The sequence below is a fragment of the Bos indicus genome, chromosome 10 (assembly GCF_029378745.1).
Source record: "Bos indicus isolate NIAB-ARS_2022 breed Sahiwal x Tharparkar chromosome 10, NIAB-ARS_B.indTharparkar_mat_pri_1.0, whole genome shotgun sequence".
In the NCBI taxonomy this organism is placed as follows: domain Eukaryota; kingdom Metazoa; phylum Chordata; class Mammalia; order Artiodactyla; family Bovidae; genus Bos; species Bos indicus.
In genome coordinates this window covers 71,971,240-71,986,164 of record NC_091769.1, presented here as the reverse complement: position 1 = coordinate 71,986,164, position 14,925 = coordinate 71,971,240, and the positions used below count along the sequence as shown (strand labels likewise).

At 36.6% G+C, this 14,925-nt stretch overlaps 1 protein-coding gene across 2 annotated transcripts in view; it reads right to left on the bottom strand.

Annotated features, from left to right (window-relative positions):
- Positions 1 to 14,925, bottom strand: part of LRRC9 (leucine rich repeat containing 9) — a 121,731-nt gene that overhangs the window by 82,920 nt on the left and 23,886 nt on the right. For both annotated transcript variants that reach the window (XM_070797686.1, XM_019969005.2), the window contains exons 8-10: positions 6,638 to 6,793; positions 3,814 to 4,010; positions 2,762 to 2,893 (exon numbers count right to left, since the gene is read on the bottom strand). In XM_070797686.1, the coding sequence (XP_070653787.1) occupies positions 2,762 to 2,893; positions 3,814 to 4,010; positions 6,638 to 6,793 (485 nt within the window). The remainder of the gene's footprint in view (positions 1 to 2,761; positions 2,894 to 3,813; positions 4,011 to 6,637; positions 6,794 to 14,925) is intronic.

Below are 14,925 nucleotides of genomic sequence, written 5' to 3'. Positions count from 1 at the left end.
TGTCAATAGATAACTAAATTGGCAATGCTTAGGTAAATAATACGATCTCTAACGAAAATGCTATAGTGGCAAGTCTACTCAACAGGCAAGTCTCTGTAAAGTCGGGACTTTTTTAAATTGAAAAATAAAGCCCTTTAATTTTATAGAAGAAATGAAGCTAAGAAATATGCAGTGATACACAATTAGAAATCTGCAATGCTCTTGTACTATAAACAAAGGTTTTTTTGGTAAAAAACTATATTTTCCAGTTTATATTTATAGTTTATATAAATATACAGATATTTATATAAACTTTATATTTATAGTTCTAGCTCTATTCCAGTACTTTTTCATTAAATGGTAAGTCATTGGCTTTAAAAATATTACTAACGATCAGTGTTTAAATAAAGTAACTAGCTATATGCCACACAGAATAATTTAAAGCATTTGAACAGTTGTTTCTTAATATACATAAAAGATCAGGGCTAAGGTAGTCGTCAAGCTTGTAGTATGGTAAAAATAACCAACAGTTCTTAAAATTCTGCCAACATATATCTGATGGTCTCCTTAAAATGGATCCAGGTTATTCTTATTAAAACCAAGTAAAAATTATTAATGCTTATTAAAAATCCACCAATGACAGTTACCTAAATGGCTTTTTAGTTATCTTACTTTTACATATTTTTGTAAAAGCTAATCTACTTGTTTTATAAAGAGCTTACTTTGTGGTAAGTTAAAAAGAAATAAATAACAAAAAAATAACTCATGTAGGTTGAGTGAATACAAATGAATGACTGAAGAATGATGCATACATCCTGCAAGAGACACCATTCAATTCTTACACTTGAAAAATCAAGGCCTCCACTTGTTTACATGGAAAGTGGGGTAACTTTTATATGAAAAGGCACTTTTTATAGGAAAAGTAAAAGTGATAGTTGCTCAATCTTGTCCAACTCTTTGTGACCCAAGGACTGTAGCCCATCAGGCTCCTCTGTCCATGGGGTTCTCCAGGCAAGAATACTGGGGTGGGTTGCCTTCCCTTCTTCAGGGGCTCTTCCCCTACCCAGGCATCCAACCCAGGTCTCCTGCATTGTAGGCAGATTCTTTACCATCTGAGCCACCAGGGAAGCCCACCTTTTATGTTTGTACATAACAAACAAATTATTATGGTTAAACAAACAGTGATAATCACTGGGCAAGTGGGTGTACTGAAACAAAAGAAAATATTTTAAAATATTCCTTTTCCCTTGGGCAGAGTGTCTTATACTTTTCCACCAAAGTTCCCCAGGAACCTTCAGTAGCTTTTACTCACAGAACTGAGTTAGAGCCTCATCTAATAGAATCAGGGGGCTTGGCTTAAAGTGCGTGCATGCTTGCTGCAGTGCTAAGTCACTTCAGTCGTGTCCAATTCTGCAAAGCCATGGACTGTAGCCTGCCAGGCTCCTCTGTCCATGAAGTTCTTCAGGCAAGAATACTGGAGTAGGTTGCCATGCCTTTTTCAAGGGGATCTTTCCCACCCAGGGATCAAACCCGTGTCTCCCTGCAGCTCCTGCATTGCAGGCAGATACTTTCACACGTTTCTTTCTAAAAGTTACTGAAGTTTTGCATTTTAGTCCATAAAAATCAGTGTTTGTTTCAACACTGACTGTGAGCAAAACCATCCTTGGGGGTGAAATACCAAGTCCATTCTGTAGCTTTAAACATTTTCCTGGTTTCTCCCCACAATTCAAGTTTGTAGAATGTTTCTAGAGTTCGAGGGAAATCTTCAGCTCATTCATAGGCTTCTTGATTTTGAGAAAATGATTGCAGAAACGTGAAAGTTGTAATTATGACATTTTTGTGCCAAGGCTCTTTTTTAGGATCATTCTTGAGGGTTGTACCCTCTAGTTGGGCTTCCCCAGTGGCTCAGCAGGAGACACGGTTTCAATCCCAGGGTCAGGAAAATCCCCTGGAGTAGGAAATGGCAACCCACTCCAGTATTTTTGCCTGGGAAATGCCATGGACAGAGAAACCTGGTGGACTACAGTCCATGGAGTTGCAAAGAGTTGGACCCGACTGAGTGACTGCGCGCGCGCGCGCGCACACACACACACACACACACACACACACACACATACACACACTCTCTAGCTGAAGCAACACAACCACTTCCTTGTTCTACCAGTAGGCCTTGATTCTGAAGTGCAGATGCCTGCTTCTGGCTTCTGTTTTGGGTGGCTATTCTGTTTTTGTCCAGATGGACTTTTCACCCGAATTCCTAGTTTTTAAGTATCTGCCTTATTTTAAAACTCATAAAGTCTACGTGCACCCTGACTCTGGCTAGTTCTAGACAACTAGTTTGACTCTGTGGACTCCCGGGCAGGATCCTCCAGTGTTTACAATCTGCTGCTGCCAATCCTGCCTTGCCATTCCTTTTCTGCTCTAGCTTCTCACCCAGTAGTCAGAAACCAGGGCTATATTCAGTCCAGAAATAAACAGTACAGACATAAAATAAATGCTTAACCATAACTTTTCTAAATTATATTCTGCTCTTGGGCTAAGGGAAATTGAGTAAAAGGTAAAGAATTACTATTAGGATGTTTTCAAGTTAGCTCATGGCAATTGTGTAAACAGAGAAATGTATAGGTGTAAAGTAAGTGCCAATTTTCAGTTGATGAATACTCTATATGGAAAGTGTGTTGAAATGGGACATTTTAAGATTTTTATAAGTTGATATTTTGGTCTATGATCCTAAGCACTTAAGATTAGTTTTAAAGCTATAACTAAATTTCAAAAGATTTACCAGTCATCAGATCGAGTGCCTTCTTCAAAGTGGATATTTCCCACCGTCTCCAATTCAATTAACAAAAATGGGATTAATAAACTATGACTTTTCTTCTTTCGCTTTACTTCAATACGATAAATTGCTTCAATTCTATTTAAGAAAAAAAAACAAACATTAAAATTATCTAAAAATCACAACACTAAAATTTATGATAGCTTCTTCTAAGTTGATGTCAAAATATAAGGCTTTCATCAGTGGATAAAGAAAGCTTGATGTTAACAGTTAAATCAAGTAAAAGACATTCTATTTTTGGCAATTATAATCACCTCAAATTTTGTTAACCTCAGAACAAGTGAAGGTTAGAAGACTCCTGGCTTTACCATTTATGATTCTCAGACTTTAGACAAATCACAACATTTTTCTACTGCAATTTCTCAGAAAATAACATTATTGACAGTACTTATACCTGAATAGGCCTTTTTGAGGATTATATGCAAAATATATGTAAAGCTCTTAGAAAAGAATTTGGCACTGAGGAAGAACTCAGTAAGTATTAGTTATTATTTTGTTAGTATTATTATAGGGCAAACTAACTTATCCACTTAGTGCCCTCTTAAGTAAAAGGAAACTCACAGTACTTACTAAGTCTTCTTCATTTCTGTTTCTAGTTGATACTCAACCTGAATTTGTTTCTACATATTTCCAGACAACTTTTGTATGTGCTTTGCCCAGTCTCATCTACGTTGTGAGTTTCTGCACCAGTAGCAGCTAATGTTAAAAAAAACTAATGTTTTTAGTTTGCAGATACTAGAGTAACGGTGCAACAAGAAGCCACTCAAAGGAAATGCACTGTTTCTAGTGAAGTATTGCCTCTGTAAAAAACTAAATTTAGCTTTGAACCAGAGATGCCCATCTCGCCTAAGAACTGGGCTGGAAACACATTTTGTGTTGTACTTCATACTGTAATTCTTTCCATTCCTGAAGGAGAGAATTGGGCTCAACTAATGACCTAGAACTTTCTTTTTCTTCATGTTTCAAATTTGAACAACCAGATAATTCATTAAACATACTCATCTAGTTTTTTGTTCCAGAATGTTACCCTTTCATTCAAGGCATTTAGTTTGATCACTATCTTCTGTTGAAGACTTGGTTCTTCTGTGACAGTTTCACAGATTTTTGATTTTTCAAGCTCAGTTACTTTATTGTTATTGGATCTATCATTGTGTCCTTTCCCAGATCCTTTGAGTTCAGTCAGTTCCCGTTCCAACTGTTGAAATCAATGTGCCAGAGAGCAAAATCATTTAGTGGAATCTATTAAATATTTAGTTAACTTAAATTAGTAAAGTAGAAACCTAGATATAAATAAGTCAAACTTCATAAAACCATGGCAAACACATGATTATAACTTTAGTTCAAGTTCAGTCACCCAGTTTCTCTTGCCCAAATGAAAGACAATATTAACTACTTCAAACATAGCAGTCCTCTCAATTGAAAATGAGAAAAGCAAAGAAGTAAATTTTAAAATATTATTGATGAGTTAGCTTCCATTAAAGTAAAATGATAAGAAATGCTGGTTTTGATACAAAGAAAATACCTAAACTAGAAATAATGTGACTTTTACCACTCCTACTTTTCAATTTTTCAACTATTCTGGTATTCTGGGAAAAATTAACATAAAAATACATAAAAGCATGGGTATAGCAGTGCACATTTTTCTCTTTGCCTCAGTCTCCTATATGACTCTGCAAAATAGTTATCAACATAACTATTGATATTTGGGATTTTTTTTTGTTCATAAAGGACTTTTTTGCATTCATTGGTATTTTTAAAATGTATTATATTAAAGTATAAGATTTATCTTTATTATGGAGGTTTTGAACCTTCCCTTAAATTTTGAGCCCAGAGTGAGTGCCTCACTTGCCTTACCCTAACCCCAGTCTTGTAGGATGGATTTCAAGATAAATTGTACTGTACACAGACAGGTATATACAAGTAGACTAATTTGTTAAGTTTCCCTACTCCCTTCTCTGTAATGGCTATATATAGTTGTTAAAAAACCAAGTAAGCATATTTTATAAAATTGTCTGTAGTTTATAAAACCTATAGCTATTATTTTTCACATATTAATATATCCATTTGCACATGAAAATGGCAGATAAAGAGTGATTTCCATATACTGGTTCTCCTGTGATTTCTTATTCAAATAAATAATTTAAATTATGTTCATGTTTTAACTTTAAGAATATTTTTTGACTATAACCGAATTTAAACTTGTTCATTTCAGAAAGAGTATTAATGTATTTAAAAACTTGGTTTTTAATGGCTACATACCATTCTATCTTAAGAATGAATAATTCTTCCTGTCTTTTTAAATTTAAACATTTAGGTAGTTTCCAGTTTTTATTATTATTAATAGCACAGTGATGAATATTCTTATATATAAGTATTTATCCAAATCTAGTAGTAGATTTACTGGGTCAAAGGCTATGAGCATTTTTAGACTGTTAGTAATATATATGACCCAATTACACTCTCATCAGTGGTGTAATAGTGTCATACCCATCTTTACCAGGTGGGCTTCCCAGGTGGCTCAGAAGTAAAGAATCTGCCTGCCGATGAAGGAGATGCAGAAGACTCGAGTTCAATCCCTGGGTTGTGAAGATCCCCTGGAGTAGGAAATGACTATCCATTCCAGTATTCTTGCCTGAAAAAATCCCATGGACAGAAGAGCCTAGTGGGCTACAGTCCATGGGGTTGCAAACAGTCAGAAGCGACTGAGCATGCACACATGCATCTTCACCAGGCAGGCTACAACAAATTTATAGGTGAAAATGGTTGCTTGTTGTCTTATTTCATACCCAGAAATTAACAGTCAGACTGAGGTCTTCTTTCAAATGTTTATTAGTCAGTTTTTATTTCTTCTATTGTAAAATGAAAGTTCATGGAATTTGTTCAATTTTTCTATCTGGATATTTCCTTTTTGTTTTGTTTACGAGTACCTTTATCCTAAACAAAATTTTTCAGATTGTCATTTATTATTTATTTTCATTAATGATGCTTTTTAGTACAAAAGCACTTTTTAAAATCAAATCTTAATTCTGTCCTTCATGATTTATAGTGTTTTTCTAGAGTTTATAGTATTTTTCTTATTTGGCAGACTGAGATCAGTCAAATATATTAATCTATATATTCTCTGCCTTTTTATGATTTTATTTTTACATTTAATTATTTTTCCCCATTATATTAGCTTTTGGTAAAGTATAAAGTAAGGACTCAATTCTCCTACTCCCAAGTAGTGTGACTATTTTCGTAACACTATTGTTTAAATACACCATTATTTTCCCATACTTTTTAAATACAATAAATTCTGATACATACAAAATTCTGTTTTGAGGTAATTCTTCATTTTTCAGAGTCCACTTTTAGTAAAGGAAATTCAATTTATTCTAAATAATAAAGGAACATATAACTACTAAAGTATAGCTTGTTATAAAGTTCCCACCATGTTGTATACCTTAATAGTGTTAGTGAAGGAATATTTTAGCTCTTTAAACAAAAAATGAATTTTGAGCACAGCCTGCTGGTATCTAATAAAAATGCAGTGAAATAAGTCTCACAGATCTCTATAACTCAGTGAATCATATTGAATTACCCAGTATTTTTAAAATTCTGTAAATTAATAAGCCTATACCCTTTTTAAATTGCAGACTTCTAAGCACAGAATGAAGCCAAGTTAAGTACCTAGAATCAAAACATTTTCAGGGCAAACTTACTTGAAACTTGGTACTAATGTATATGTATAATTCTATACATATATATATAAAATTTAAAAGATAATGCCATCTGCCAGTTTTCTTAAGACATGGCTATTGAAATTTTACGATATTATCTTACATTTTTTTTCAAAAAGTTGAATAATTTTATTCGTTCTTCTGGCAACTTCTGTAATTTACATTTTCGATCATTTAGTTTTTCAAGATCTTCATTAAGATGCCTCTGAACAGTTTTTATGCGCATATTGTAATACATTATTTTTTTCATTGCTGTGGTCTAAAAGTGAGAAAAAACCCAGAAGGTTAGCTGAAACAAAACATTATAGGTAATTATTAGTGGTATTATATGAGTATGGTGTGTTTATATAAAAATTTAAAGTTTTACATGCTCAGTTACTAATAATATTAGTTGAAATGATAATGGTTATATAGAATTCTCTACTCAAATTTAATAAGCAAAATATAAAAATCTCAAAGATTTTCTCTGTGGGTAATATTTTAAGTGTGGGGCATATTTACATTTACTTTCAGGATGCCAACATAAAGAGAATATAGATAGAACTCAATTTACAAATATCATTTAGGTAATGCAGCAGTACTACTAAAGCTAATGTATTATTCCTATTTGATTAATTGAAAAAATAAATTTAAGATAATAAAAGCAAAGGTAACATTATTCATTTTTTAAAATCATGTTTAAGAAATAGCATTTCATGTTTTTTTTTACAAATTTGTAAAATGATGCTCTAGATGAATTTGTTTTAGATTAAGCAAGTTACTAAACTGTCAATCTAATTCAGTTATCTTGAATTTCTTTATATCAATGGATCATGTAGTTATTAATGCTTATCATGATAAACTGATTAAATCCACCATTAAGTAATACACCAGACACCAGGAGCTTTGCAGGCACAACTAGCTTCTCCCCATTTTACGGACTGGAAAGTGGAGGCTCGAGAAATCTTGGAAAGCACTTCAGGTTTCTTAAGAGAACCATGGCCAGCCTGCCTCAGAAACTCCTGTTCTTTCCATGGCACCTGGGAGTTTCCTTGACCTTGAGCTTCTTCCTGTTTGGATTTCTTGATATGGGTGTGGTGGATTCTTTACCAGCTGAGCCACTGGGAGTTATATCACATTTGATAAAGACATCATAGTGGTGAACCAGACAGGTTCCCAGTACTGCACATGATTTACAGTTTAGTGAGAGGATATAGATCAAGCCCTGAGCCTTTGGAGTGGGAGCACTGACTCCAAGATCCTAGACTACCAGAGAACTAACCCTCAGGTCAGTTCAGTTCAGTCACTCAGTTGTGTCCAACTCATTGTGACCCCAAGGACTGCAGCAGGCCAGGCTTCCCTGTCCATCACCAACTCCTGGAGTTTACTCAAACTCATGTCCATTGAGTCGGTGATGACATCCAACCATCTCATCCTCTGTCGTCCCCTTCTCCTCCTGCCTTCAACCTTTCCCAGCATCAGGGTCTTTTCAAATGAGTCAGCTCTTCACATCAGGTGGTGAAAGTATTGGAGTTTCAGCTCAAGCATCAGTCCTTCCAATGAATATTCAGGACTGATTTCCTTTAGGATGGACTGGTTGGATATCCTTGCGGTCCAAGGGACTCTCAAGAGTCTTCTCTAACACCACACTTCAAAAGCATCAATTCTTCAGCACTTAGCTTTCCTTATAGTCCAACTCTCACATCCATACATGACTACTGGAAATACCAGAGCTTTGACTAGATGGACCTTTGTTGCCAAAGTAATGTCTCTGATTTTAATATGCTGTCTAGGTTAGTCATGACTTTTCTTCCAAGGAGCAAGCATCATTTAATTTCATGGCTGCAGTCACCATCTGCAGTGATTTTGGAACTCCCAAAAATAGTCTGTCACAATTTCCATTGTTTTCCCATCTATTTGCCATGAAGTGATGGGACCAGATGCCATGATCTTAGTCTTCTGAATGTTGAGTTTTAAGCCAACTTTTTCACTCTCCTCTTTCACTTTCATCAAGAGGCTCTTTAGTTCTTCTTCACTTTCTGCCATAAGTGTGGTGCCATCTACATATCTGACGCTATTGATATTTCTCCTGGCAATCTTGATTCCAGCTTGTGCTTCATCCAGTCCAGCATTTATCATGATGTACTCTGGACATAAGTTAAATAAGCAGGGTGACAATATACAGCCTTGAAGTTCTCCTTTCCCTATTTGGAACCAGTCTATTGTTCCATGTCCAGAATTTTCCACAGTTTGTTGTGATCCACACAGTCAAAGGCTTTGGCATAGTCAATAAAGCAGTAGTAGATGTTTTTCTGGAACTCTCTAGCTTTTTTGATGATCCAACAGATGTTGGCAATTTGATTTCTGTTTCCTCTGCCTTTTCCAAATCCAGCTTGAATCTGGAAGTTCATAGTTCACGTACTGTTGAAGCCTGGCTTGGAGAATTTTGAGCATTACTTTGCTAGCGGAACTAACCCACAGTTCAGTTCAGTTCAGTTCAGTCGCTCAGTCGTGTCCGACTCTTTGTGACCCCATGAATCGCAGCACACCAGGCCTCCCTGTCCATCACCAACTCCCGGAGTTCTCCCAGACTCATGTCCATCGAGTCGGTGATGCCATCCAGCCATCTCATCCTCTGTTGTCCCCTTCTCCTCCTGCCCCCAATCCCTCCCAGCATCAGAGTCTTTTCCAGTGAGTCAACTCTTCGTATGAGGTGGCCAAAGTACTGGAGTTTCAGCTTTAGCATCATTCCTTCCAAAGAAATCCCAGGGCTAATCTTCAGAATGGACTGGTTGGATCTCCTTGCAGTCCAAGGGACTCTCAAGAGTCTTCTCCAACACCACAGTTCAAAAGCATCAATTCTTCGGCACTCAGCCTTCTTCACAGTCCAACTCTCACATCCATACATGACCACAGGAAAAACCATAGCCTTGACTAGACAACTAGGGAGTATCAAATAGTGAGAACTCACACAAAGGAAACCACTTGAATACAAGACCCGCATCACCCGACCACCAGCAGCACCTTGTGCAGGACACCTCGTCTAAACAACAAACAAAACAAAAATACAAATGCAATCATCAGCATTTTACCAGTAGTCATGTACAGTTATGAGAGTTGGACTATAAAGAAAGCTGAGCACCGAAGAATTGATGCTTTTGAACTGTGGTGTTGGAGAAGAGTCTTGAGAGTCCCTTGGGCACCAAGGAGATCCAACCAGTCCATCCTAAAGGAAATCAGTCCTGAATACTCATTGGAAGGACTGATACTGAAGCTGAAACTCCAATACTTTGGCCACCTGATGCAAAGAACTGACTCACTAGAAAAGACCCTAATGCTGGGAAAGACTGAAGGCAGAAGGAGAAGGGGCTGACAGGATGAGATGGTTGGATGGGATCACTGACCTGATGGACATGAGTTTGAGTAAGCTCCAGGAGTTGGTGATGGACAGGGAAGCCTGGCGTGCTGCAGTCCATGGGGTTACAAAGAATCAGACATGACTAAGCAGCTGAACTGAAATGAACTGATTCATCAGCAGACAGGATTACCACCTCAGTCAGCCTTGCCCATCAGAGGAAAAACAAACAAACAAACAAAAACTCAGCACAAATCTCACCCTATATGAAGCTTACACAAACCACTGGACCAACCGTAGGAGGGCAGAAACCAAAAGGAAGAAAGAATTCAACCTTTAAGCCTGTAAAAAGGAGACCTCAAACACATTAAGTTAAAAAAAATAATGAAAAGGCAGAGAAAAACTACACAAATGAAGGAACAAACTAGAAACACAGAAGTCCAAATAAATGAAGAGGAAATAGGCAAACTACCTGAAAAAGAACTCAGAATAATGATAGTAAAGATGATTAAAAACCTTGAAAACAGAATGGAGAAAATGCAAGAATAAATTAACAAAGACCTAGAAGAATTAAAGAATAAACAAACAGAGACAACACAATTACTGAAATTAAAAATACCCTAGAAGGAATCAATAGCAGAATATCTGAAGCAGAAGAATGAATCACTGAGCTGGAAGATTAAATGGTGGAAATAACTTCTGAAGAAAAGAAAGTAAGAAGAATGAAAAGAACTGAGGACAGTCTCAGAGATCTCTGGGACAATATAAACATATCAACATTCTAATTACAGGGGTCCCAGAAGAAGAAGAAAAAAAGAAAGGGTATGAGAACATTTTTTAAGAGATTATAGTTGAAAATTTCCCCAACATGGAAAAGGAAATAGTTAATCAAGTCCAAGAGGCACAAAGATTACCATACAGGATAAACCCAAGAAGAAACATGCCAAGACACACACTAATCAAACTAACAAAGACTAAACACAAAGAAAGAATATTAAAAGCAGCAAGGGAAAAGCAACAGGTAACATACAAGGGAAACCCCATATGCTTAACAGCTGATCTTTCAGCAGAAACTCTGCAGGCCAGAAGGGAATGGCAGGATATATTTAAAGTACTGAAAGGGAAAAATCTACAGCCAAGATTACTGTACCTGGGAAGGATCTCATTCAAAATTAATGGAGAAATAAAAAGCTTTTCAGACAAACAAAAGTTAAAGAGAATTCAGTACCACCAAACCAGCTTTACAACAAATGTTAAAGGGACTTTATAGTCAAGAAATATAAGAGAAGAAAAAATATCTACAAAATCAACCCCAAACAATTAAGAAAATGGCAATAGGAACATATATATCAATAATTACTTTAAATGTAAATAAGCTAAATGTTCCAAACAAAAGACACAGACTGGCTGAATGAATACAAAAACAAGACCTAAATATATGCTGTCTACAAGAAACCCACTTCAGACCTAAAGACCCATATAGACTGAAAGTGAGAGGATGGAAAAATATATTCCATGCATATGGGAAGCAAAAGAAAGCTGGAGTAGCAATCCTCATGTCAGACAAAATAGACCCTAAAATAAAGAAGATTACAAGAGATAAGGGAGGACACTACATAATGATAAGGAATCAATCCAAGAGGAAGACATAATTGTAAATATCTATGCACCCAACATAGGAGCACCTCAATACATAAGACAAACACTAACAGACATAAAGGAGAAACTGACAATAACACAATAATAGTAGGAGACTTTACCACCCCACTCCACACCAATGGAAAGATCATCAAAACAGAAAATTAATAAGGAAACACAAGTCTTAAATGATACATTACATGAAATGGATCTCACTGATATCTTCAGGACATTCCATCCAAATGCAGAAGAGTACACCTTCTTCTCAAGTGCACATGGAACATTCTCCAGGATAGACCACATCTTGGGTCACAAATCAAACCTCAGTAAATTAAAGAAAACTGAAATCACATCAAGCATCTTCTCTGACCACAATGCTATGAGACTAGATATCAATTACAAGAAAAAAACTATAAGAAACACAAACACATGGAGATTAAACAACACGTTTCTAAATAACCAACAGGTTACTGAAGAAATCAAAAGGAAAATCAAAGAATTTCTAGAGACAAATGACAATGAAAAGACAACAATTCAAAACCTATCAGTTCAGTTCAGTTCAGTCACTCAGTCATGTCCAACTCTTTTTTTTTTTTTTAATTTAATTTTATTTTTAAACTTTACATAATTGTATTAGTTTTGCCAAATATCAAAATGAATCCACCACAGGTATACATGTTCTGACCCTATGGACTGCATCACGCCAGGCCTCCCTGTTCATCACCAACTCCCGGAGTTTACTCAAACTCATGTCCATTGGGTCAGTGATGCCAATCAACCATCTCAGCCTCTGTCGTTCCCTTCTCCTCCTGCCTTCAATCTTTCCCAGCATCAGGGTCTTTTCTAGTAAGTCAGTTCTTTGCATCAGGTGGCCAAAGTATTGGAGTTTCAGCTTCAGTATCAGTCCTTCCAATGAATTTTTAGGACTGATTTCCTTTAGGATGGACTGGTTTGATCTCCTTGCTGCCCAAGGGACTCTCAAGAGTCTTCTCCAACACCACAGTTCAAAATCATCAATTCTTCAGCACTCAGCTGTCTTTATAGTCCAATTCTCACATCCACACATGACTACTGGAAAAACCATAGTTTGACAAGATGGACCTTTGTTGACAAAGTAATATCTCTGCTTTTTAATATGCTGGCTAGGTTGATCACAACTTTTCTTCCAAGGAGCAAACATATTTTAATTTCATGGCTTCAGTCACCATCTGAAATGATTTTTGAGCCCCAAAAATAAAGTCTGTCACTGTTTCCACTGTTTCCCCATCTATTTGCCATGAAGTAATGGGACCAGATGCCATGATCTTAGTTTTCTGAATGTTGAGTTTTAGGCCTACATTTTTACTCTCCTCTATCACTTTCATCAAGAGGCTCTTTAGTTCTTCTTCACTTTCTGCCATAAGGATGGTGCCATCTGCATATCTGAGGTTATTGATATTTCTCCCGGCAATCTTGATTCCAGCTTATGCTTCATCCAGCCCAGCATTTCTCCTGATGTATTCTGCATATAAGTTAAATAAGCAGGGTGACAATATACAGCCTTGACATACTCCTTTCCCGATCTGGAACCAGTCTGTTGTTCCATGTCCAGTTCTAACTTTTGCTTCCTGACCTGCATACAGATTTCTCAAGAGGCAGGTCAAAACCTATGGGATGCAGCAAAAGCAGTTCTAAGAAGGAAGTTTATAGCAATACCTCAAGAATCAAGAAAAACATCAAATAGACAACCTAACTTTACACCCAAACAACTGGAAAAAGAAGAAGAAAAAAACCCCCTAAGATTAGTAGAAGGAAAGAAACATAAAGATCTGAGCAGAAATAAATGAAAAAGAACTGAAAGAAACAATAGTAAAGATTAATAAAACTAAAGCTGGTTCTTTGAGAAGATAAACAAAATTGACAAACCGTTAGCCAGACTCATCAAGAAAAAAAGAGAGAAGAGTCAAATCAACACAATTAGAAATGAAAAAGGAGAGGTTACAACAGACAATGCATAAGTACAAAGGATTATAAGAGACTATTATGAACAACTATATGGCAATAAAATGGATAACCTGGAAGAAATGGACAGATTCTTAGAAAAGTTCAATCTTCCAAGAGTGAACCAGGAAGAAACAGAAATTATGAACAACCCAATTACAAGCCCTGAAATTGAAGCCTGTGATCAAAAATCTCCCAAAACACAAAAGCCCAGTACGAGATGACTTCACAGGAGAACTCTATCAAACATTTAGAGAAGAGATAATGCCTATCCTTCTAAAGTGAGAGTTTCTCAGTTGTGTCTGACTCTTTGATACAGTCCATGGAATTCTCCAGGCCAGAATACTGGAGCGGGTAGCCTTTCCTTTCTCCAGGGGATCTTCCCAACCCAGGGATTGAACCCAGATCTCCCAGATTGCAGGTAGATTCTTTACTAGCTGAGCCACAAGGGAAGCCCAAAGTTAATACCACCTATTATCTTGTCCAACTCTTTGTGAGCCCATGGACATCCATGGAATTCTCTAGGCCAGAATACTGAAGTGGGATCGAATCCAAGTCTCCCACATTGCAGGTAGATTCTTTACCAGTTGAGCCACATGGTAAAACTCTTTCAAAATTTTTCAAAAACAAAAAAACTCTTTAAAAAAATTGCAGAGGAAGGGAACACTTTCAAACTCATTCTATGAGGCCATCATCACCCCGATACCAAAACCAGACAAAGACATGAAAAAAGAAAACTACAGGCCAATATTAGTGATAAACACAAATGCAAAAATCCTCAACAAAATCTTAGCAAACAGAATTCAGCAACACATCAAAAAGCTCATACACCATGATCAAGTTGGGTTCATTCCAGGGATGCAAGGATTCTTCAATATATGCAAATCAATCAATGTGATACACCATATTAACAAACTGAAAGATGAAAACCATATGACCATCTGAATAGATGCAGAAAAAGCCTTTGACAAAATTCAGCGCACCCATTTATGATTAAAACTCTTCAAAAAATTTGCATAGAAGAAACCTACCTCAACATAGTAAAGGCCATATATGATAAGCCTACAGCAAACATTATTCTCAATGGTGAAAAACTGAAAGCATTCCCCCTAAGATCAGGAACAAGAAAGGGTGTCCACTTTCACCACTATTATTCAGCATAGTTCTGGAAGTCCTAGCTACAGCAATCAGAGAAGAAAAAGAAATAAAAGGAATCCAGTTCAGAAAAGAAGAAGTAAAGCTCTCACTGCTTGCAGATGACATGATACTGTACATGCTGCTGCTGCTGCTGCTAAGTTGCTTCAGTTGTGTCTGACTCTGTGCGACCCCATAGATGGCAGCCCAACAGGCTCCCCTGCCCCTGGGATTCTCCAGGCAAGAACACTGGAGTGGGATGCCATTTTCTTCTCCAATGCATGAAAGTGAAAAGTGAAAGTGAA